Here is an 8860-nt window from a genome sequence, read left to right as displayed (position 1 = left end):
GATGTCTCGCACCGTATTGGGGCGGGATGGATGAAGTGGAAGCTCGCATCGGGGGTGCTGTGTGATAAGAAGGTGCCGCCCAAGCTTAAAGGCAAATTCTACAGGGCGGTAGTCCGTCCGGCCATGTTGTATGGAGCGGAGTGTTGGCCAGTTAAGAACTCCCACATCCAAAAAATGAGGGTGGCAGAAATGCGGATGTTGCGCTGGATGGGTTGGCTGACTAGAGGGGATAGAGTTCGGAATGAGACTATCCGGGAGAAGGTTGGGTGTGACTCCAGTGGAGTGCAAGATGCGGGAAGCCCGATTGAGATGGTTCGGACACGTGAAGAGGAGGGGCATGGATGCCCCGGTCCGTAGGTGTGAGAGGCTAGCGTTGGATGGTTTTAGGCGGGGTAGGGGTAGGCCGAAGAAGTACTGGGGTGAGGTGATTAGGCGGGACATGGAGCAGTTACAGCTCACCGAGGACATGACCCTAGATAGGAAGGTCTGGAGGACGCGAATTTGGGCAGAGGACTAGGGCTAGTTTGAGTCGCTAGTGTAGGGAATTACTTGGTGGGGGTTTTATTTCTGTTATGAGTCCGTGTTCCATGTTTTATTACGAATCTGTGTGCTTTCCTCTGTTTTATATTACTTAAAGGTGCCGTATTTATGTTATGTAATCTTGTGCCGTGCTTTACTATGTGTTTGTGTGGTATCTCGTGCCTTGAGCTGGGGTCTATCGGAAACAGCCTTTCTACTTCTTCAGAGGTAGAGGTATGGACTGCGTACATCTTACCCCCCAGACCCCACTAGGTGGGAATACACTGGGTTGTTGTTGTTAAAAAAATCATACGTAGCTTTCCATCTAGTATCACATTCTTCAGGCATCAATATCGGTGCAAGTCCATTTTGTTCACATTTAAGTTTAAAGTCTCTAATTCGTATTCTACAATTATTTCCTTGAATAAAACAAACGGCAATCTGAATTTTTTCAATATAAAGCTAAAAAAATTCAAGACCATCTTTTACAATAAATTATATATATGACACACTTAACATGAAAAATTTTAGGTAACGGCGGAGATAGCTTAGATTTTAACTTTGTTATAGCAGTCTTGTTGTTAGAAGCATTATCAAAAGCAATACATAAGATTTTATTTTCAATATTGTAAAATTCTGTAACTTTAGCAATTGAATCAGCAATAAAATCTGCAGTATGTTTATGATCTTCATCATATAAAAAAGCAAAAATACATTTTTGCATAACAAAATTACTATTTATCCAGTGACAAGTAATGGTTAAATAATCATTTTTATTTACAGCACTACCAAGATCAGAAGTTAGGGACATTCTACATTGAATATTTTTTAATAATGTTGATAAATAAAAATAATATTGTGAATGAATAAAAATATCGGCCCTACAAGTACTTCTAGGAATACCATGAAACATAGGATTATAAATTGCTTGAATATAATGAATAAAGGCATCAGAAGAAGGAAAACTAAAAGAAAAACAACCCACAACTACCATTTTAGCTATTTCTTTCCGGTCCCTCAATTTATTATACTTCTTCATTACCTGACCATTACCTGACCGGTTCCTGGGTCCATTCTAGTTTGTGTTGACCCACTAATATTCGCACCGCCTTGTGCAATTTTCAACTCTATTGTGATTATCACTTATATGTCTCATTAACGTATCCGTACTTCTTTGATTGCCTCATCTTTTATGCTTATATTTGTTGACAAATATTGCATTGCACCTCAATATCTGATATACGTTCAAAAAATTGCCATGCAATACTAGTTATTTTACGAGCTCTTGGGGCACGAGAAGGACGGGGAGGGAGATTGACCGATTCAGATCTAACGTTAGCATTTCTACTGCGGGTGTCTCACCAATATTTTCATTATCTTCATCTAAATTAACCGCATCTATTTCATTTTCTTCTTCTATATCGTAATTTTCCTGAGCTTCTACATAATCCATATCGTAAGCACCTACACCTATTTCTTCCTCAAAAGGTTTACTAAGCGGTACCGGAGGCGGAGACACACGGGTATATCTACTGCTTAAACTACCTCTACTGCTAGTAATTCGCTTTTTACTACCACTACCACTTTCAGGATAAATTGTTTTAACGCCTTTTGTTGCGAGGTTTCTTAATTTATCCATAATATAAATTAAATTAAAAAAATTCAAAATACACAAATATAATAAAATTAAATATTCAACAATTAATACACAAATTAAAAATTAAATGTAAGAGATGGAACGACAATACCAAATTTTGAAAGTATCCGAGGTTGCGACTTTAAAAACTTTCAGTCGTACTTTGTAATCTCAAAATTAAAAAATTAAACTGACCACTTTAGGAAATTAAATATATAAAATATTTGAGAATTGAGAATTGAGATTTGAGAGAATGAAAAATTGAGTGGAAAATGATTTGAAAGTGTAGGGTATTTATAGGATTTTTTTTGGGTTTAAAAAATATATTTTAAATGACTTTTTTTTTTTAATAAAATTGGCCAAAGTAGCCGTTTGGACCCAAAAACGACTATATAGCCATTGGGCCAACAACTACTTTTGGGCCAAACGGTCCAATTGTAATTTTTTTTTTTAAAAATAAAAATAATTCGGGCTGGTTTCGTGCTGGTTAACCGGCGGGCTCGGACCGAGTTTGGTCCGGACGGGGTTAACCTGGCCCAAAATAAAAAATAACCCAGCCTCGTGGGACACCAGGTCGAGTTGACTAGGTGGGCCGGGTCAGCCAGCCCGTTTGACACCCTTATCTCAAAGTAAAGATTTGAATAGATTGGAAACAAAATACCTTCAATTCACAGTGTATATAGTAATTTATACTAATATTTGAAGGTAGTTTGTATCCTTTGAAGCTTTTTTTCTGGGTCGATTTTCTTGTCCAGGTTGCAACAATTGGCTGCTGCAGGTTTTTGAAATTTAAGAGCTCTAGAATTTATATGTAGGAATAATGAAGTCGAGAATTGGTGGTGTCGTGGTGGACTACTAGACTTTGCGTGCCATGATGTCGTATTGTATTGGGAAAAATGTCTGAAAAACTTCCTTTGGAAGAAGATAGAGAGAAAGGAGAGAGACGCAGAGGAGCAAAGATAAAGAGGACGACCTAGACCCAAAGACTAATTTATTATTTAATTGACCTTTAGTCCTTTACTAGCTGCCATGTTGATTATTTATTATTGAGGATAAATATTTTATTTATGTTTTGATAAAATGAGATAAACATTAATATATATTAATTAGATTTTATAAAATGAGGATAAATATAATAATTATCTAATTATAAATGAAACTAAAGATTAATATACTCCCTTCGTTTCAAAAAGAATGACCTAGATTGACTTGACACGAAATTTAAGAAAATAAAAAAGAATTTTGAATCCTGTGGTGTTAAATTAAAAATATGTCAAATGTACCAAAATGTCCTTCAATCTTGTGGTCTTAAACATGCCATATGGAAAGTTAAACTTAAAAAGTTGCTAAAAAGGGAAAGGGGTCATTCTTTTTGAAACAGATGAAAAAGGAAAGTAGGTCATTCTTTTTTGAAACGGAGGGAGTATATGCTTTGAAGGCACACATTTTTTTTTATTGAAACTAATTTTAGCATAGGTATGCTGAACATATTGATACTCCCATTCTTTTTAGTTGTCATATATACTAAAATTAGCTAGTTCTAATTACTTGTCAATTTAAACAATCAAAGAGAGCATTAATTATTCTTTTTCGACTTTGCCCTTTGTATTAATTATTTTAAAATTAAGAGGCACGCAAAGTTGCATATAAGTTTTCCACAATGTCTAATATTTATGCATATCTTTATAGCTATATTTATAGATTTTTAGTTTTTTTGGATGAGTTTCCGCGCCCGTATCCGTATCTGGATCCATATCCCGGAATCTTAAAAATTAGATCATGAAGGATCCGACATGTGGATCCGCACTCGAGTTCGAGCAACTTAGGTTTTCGGGAAGCATATTTCGCTTTTTTTTAAAAAAATAAATAATGAAATATGATTTATACCTATGTTGCTCGGACTCGACGGTTTTGCCGCCAAACCTGTCTCGTCACGAGACTGACGGGGGTGTGGGTGCTTCCGTTGTCCCAAATTTGGTCAAAAGATTTTGGATCCGTTGACCAAAATTAGAGGAAGCATCGGATAATAGACCGATGACTTACCTGGAAAATTTCGACCGGCGACTCCACCGACAAGTGTAAAGTTGAAGATTTCGACCTGCTACTTCACAGCCGAACCAGAGGAGTACTTACAACTTGTCGATGTTCTTCGAGAAAGAAACAGAGATCTCACAGAAGAGTCTGACTATGTCGATGGCTATATAACTATATTTATTCCTCACAATATAAAAAGATCGATGTCAGTTGTTTTATGTCTTTATTTTTTTTAGTTCTTTAGGATATAAAAGGAATCCATATATAATTATATATAGTAAAATAATATATTTTTATATATACTTCTAATTGAAAAAGCACTCCTAATTGTACTAAAATAAAGAAACTCCTAATACTACTCCTAATTGAAAAAATAAAATCAATACTGGATTTTTAAAATATCTATATAGCTCTATATTTATAATATTTGACTTTTTAGCCGAATCCCCACACTCGTATCTATACTCTATACCCACACCTGAGTCCAACAACTTAGATTTATACCCATTAGTTTTAAAAGCTATTAAAAATACACATAAGTTTGACATAAAATTATCATTTTAGATTGAACTAGACAATACATTATCCAAAAATATAACACGATATTTTAAAAAAAACTACTAATAAGACAATTACCTCACTTAGGTACAATCATCCCTGACCCTCATACTACGATAGTGAATTCTTCTAAAGCATAAACATAACCCACAAGAAAAAGCCATCAACATGAAATGAATGGTTTAATAAGGGGTTGGTTGCAATGTGAACAACCTCTGACAGAAATGCAAGGTAAGGATGTGTATAATAGACCTTTGTGGTCGAGCCCTACGCATAGTGGAAACTTTAGTGCACCAGATTGCCTTATTTATTTATTTATTTTTTTAAATTAAGGGGTTGGTTGAATAGATAGATTATAGTTGTAGTAGTAATTAGTGGATTCTTTTTTATAAAAAAATAAAAGCTTGGGTAAGTTCCCCAAAAACTAGATTTTTGCCCAAAAGACACTTTTAGTTCTTGGGATCTTGGGGTTTTTCCAAGAATTTGTGCAAAAAATTGACAAACTCTATGGCCAAACAACTTTTGTCAAGATTTTTCTCAAAAACTACTTGGGATATCTGTGGCCAAATGGGTCCTAAACAGCAATCACTATAATTAATACTCAAACGACAATTAAAAGTACCAAAATGTAAGCAAATAATAAATGTATGCATTTTAGGTTGAAAATCAGTTCGCCCCCTCCAGATATGTCTGATAGTGGTCTTATTGGTTCCCAACAAATGCTTACAATCTTAAATTATATCCCCATGAGAGTGACACTGTATGTCCTTGAGAGTGACACTGTATGTCCTTTTTGATAAGCTTGGAAGTAGGCAGTTGGTTTCCACTTCTAGTTCTTTATAGCCTATTTCTTTTGCTAAAGTTATCTCTTGTTTTATGCTCCATAGTTCTGTAGTGAGCTTGATGTAGGCTTCATCTTACTTGAGTATCCTAGCATCCACTTTTCTTGATTGTGTCTAAAATCCCTCCATGAGCAGGATTCCAATTTGAGTCTTCACTGCCATCAATATTCAATATAAACTTCCCTGCAAATGGGGGAGACCATGCTATTTGTTTGGCTTGTTATATATATAAACCTGATTAGGGATTTCTTCAACAATTTCCTTAGCAAAATCACTAATTTGTTTAAGTATAGCCTCAATAGATGAACATTTCCTCCGTCCCATATTAGTTGTCCACTTTTCCCTTTGCACGCCCCTCGAATAATCATAAAAGGGTAGTTTTACTAATTTACCCCCTTAAAAAACTTTTTTGAAACTTTACAGACTTGTTGGTAATTTACCCCCTTAAGAAACTTTTTTGGAACCTTACAAATCCTTAAGAAACTTTTTTGGAACTTTACAAATTTGTTTACACTTCCAAAAATTAATTACCCGGGTAAAATAGGAAAAATTAAATTATTCTATCTTGATTTTGTAAATTGACAAGTAATTTAAGACAACTAATCTTAGTAATGTCCACAACTAATATGGGGCGGAGGGAGTATTTGTTTTCAATCAAATTTCTCTCTCTTTCCGTATATACTCATAATTGCTAAAACAAGTGTAGCACTACACAAACTCTAATGATTATTTTATATCATCAATCCATTCAAGCAATTGATTTACCAGTAGCCACAAATTCATTTGGTGAGATGAACTTGTTCCATATTTATTTAGATTTCGCACATGCGCTAATCATTTGTGAAGAATCGTTCACCTCAGCATCACATCATTTACTTTTGGGTGATTCAATAAGCTTCCTAGTGAATCGAAGCTCATTGACATAAGTTTCTTATGTCTTGCAAGCCATACAAGATATTCATCTTTTCAGGAATCCAAATTTTCCATAGATTACTCCATCTTCTGTCATTGGGAGTAGTTTCATCATGGCATGCTATCTCCTATGCTGATTTGGTGCTAAACTTCCTATTACATGTTTTATTTCAATTGATTTTATCTGCAAATACAACATTATCTGTAATAAAATGGGATTAAGCAGTATATATGTCAAATGAGTCGAGATAATAAGCTATAGAAGATTAATCCAATTCCCCATCCAGCATCATATCAGATACTATAATCGAAATGTCTACTGGAGTCGATATCAACAGCTTAGCTTTTCATTATCAGACGAAAAAATTAGGCTTAGCTTTCACAAGACTTATCCAAATATGGACCTGGTACCTGTTGCTGGTGGAGGTGGCAGGTATTCCGTGGATTTAGTTGAGGTGCGCGCAAGCTGGCCGGACCACCACAGTTATCCAAAAAAAAAAAAAACCTCTCCAAAAATGGGAAGCATTTAGCTTAGGTAGCCAATTTTACAGTTTTATTTTGAATATACTTACTGCGAATCACATTGTTCCAAAGATCATTGGACTCCAATGCTAGTTTGAAATCATATTTTGCAAGCATTACAAGTTCGGTTTCTTACATATTTTAATACCCAAACCTCCTTTCATTTTGCTCTTACAAACGGTATCCCAATTGACAAGGTGTACTTTTTTTTTTCTCATTTGTTTCATTGCATGGGAAAGTCCTGTTAATTCCCTTTATCTTCGTAGACATTTCAATTGGTACAACACTATCTGCATGTACACAATTTAGTCACCAAAACACCTCTTTGCTTCTCTTTCCATGTTTCAGGTCATGTCTACGATAATGGTGCTGACCTTGAGGTCTCCACATAATGCTGCCTGCGCAGTTGAAGCTGGAGCTGGTGATATTGTTATCCGAGCTATGCAGAGGTTTCCAGAATCAGAGTTACTGCAAAGAAGCTGTTGTTTCATGATCCGAAATCTTGTGGTTAGGAATCCAGAAAACAGGCAAGTGTCAACTGGACTTGTTATTTTCTGCTGATATGTTAAGGATTTGATGTGCCAGTTGCAAGGGTAGACGGTCGCTAAGAACTTATGTACACCTGGCATCTGTACCAAACCAATAAATGCATTAGATCCATCTTCTACTCAAACATTAATCACTTAATCATGGATAGTTAGCATATATTGTCACCTCAATATAATCAAGCGATCGTGGAAAATAATGTGGTTCACAGTGCAAATGCTGGTTGCCAGTAAGTTTTTCTTGGCCAGTCTCCTAGAACTAATAAGTCCGTTTGACATTGGGAATGTCCTTGATGGAATTACGTTGTGGTTTTTTTTGGTTTGCAGGACTATTTTGCTTGGTAATGGCATTGAGAAGCTCATCAGAAAGGCTAAGATGAATTGCAAGAGCTGTAAGAATGCTGCAGCTGATGCTCTTAGGGATCTAGGACTAGATAACTTTAACTTGTAGTCCCAGAAGTTCAAACTCACTTTTGTTGTGAAATCCTCCCCCCCTCCCCCCGCCGACACCCCCCCACAACTCAACCAAAACCATCCCCAATTCTTTGGGTCTGAAAAAGGAACACGATCCTGCTGTTTATAGTCTATTGATTGAAAGAGTGTTTTATGCTTAAAAAATGAATGCAATTGGAACAGATTTGTGATTTGATTTGGATAATAACACAAATATTATCCGGATATTATGCAAGTGTAGAAGTGGATCTTCTATTATACAGATTCTAAGCAGAGTTAACTATGGCTGTGAGTCATAGGGGTGGTTCGTGTTTGTTAAAACATATCCAAATTGAAATTCGAACCAAATCAATTAAATTAATTGATGCTCTATTGGGTTTGGTTATTAATTTAAGATATTGACAATATTTGATTTTGTTTGGTTTTACAAAAAATAAAGTCGAAGAAAGTATTGAATTCAAAGGATAAATTATATATATAATTTTTAAAAACTATATATAAGTGTTAGAGCTGTGACCTGAATTTTGTTGATCCGTCCCTGAAAGTTTCACGGTGTGATCTATGTTTGTGATTTTCAATGGGCCTGATCTAGATGGGGTGCGGGGGCAAAGCCTGCGGGTATGGACCTTTATAATTTTGGGCCTACGATCTATTTGTACGCACATATTATATAAGTGCAATTAGTGGTTCGGTTTTGGATATTCAGATATTACGTCGTGCTCCACATTGTACTCCTCGTCTTTCATAGTGAAATTTCTCTGCCTCTAATCATGATTTTTCCCGCAAGGGTTTTCACATAAATCTGTGTATTCTTGTCTTTTTTTTTTGCTTGTGGTTTG

General features: G+C 35.6%; 1 protein-coding gene across 2 annotated transcripts in view; it reads left to right on the top strand.

Annotated features, from left to right (window-relative positions):
* LOC107852285 (armadillo repeat-containing protein 6) overlaps positions 1 to 8283 on the top strand; it is a 33376-nt gene extending 25093 nt beyond the window's left edge. For both annotated transcript variants that reach the window (XM_016697349.2, XM_047399028.1), the window contains exons 7-8: positions 7372 to 7550; positions 7896 to 8283. In XM_016697349.2, coding sequence (XP_016552835.2) covers positions 7372 to 7550; positions 7896 to 8019 — 303 coding nt within the window. In that variant the 3' untranslated portion in view covers positions 8020 to 8283. The remainder of the gene's footprint in view (positions 1 to 7371; positions 7551 to 7895) is intronic.
* The last annotated feature ends 577 nt before the right edge of the window (positions 8284 to 8860 follow it).

Source organism: Capsicum annuum, chromosome 11 (assembly GCF_002878395.1).
Source record: "Capsicum annuum cultivar UCD-10X-F1 chromosome 11, UCD10Xv1.1, whole genome shotgun sequence".
NCBI lineage: Eukaryota > Viridiplantae > Streptophyta > Magnoliopsida > Solanales > Solanaceae > Capsicum > Capsicum annuum.
Note: the sequence above shows the minus strand (reverse complement) of the source record. Positions and strands in the feature narration are given on the sequence as shown.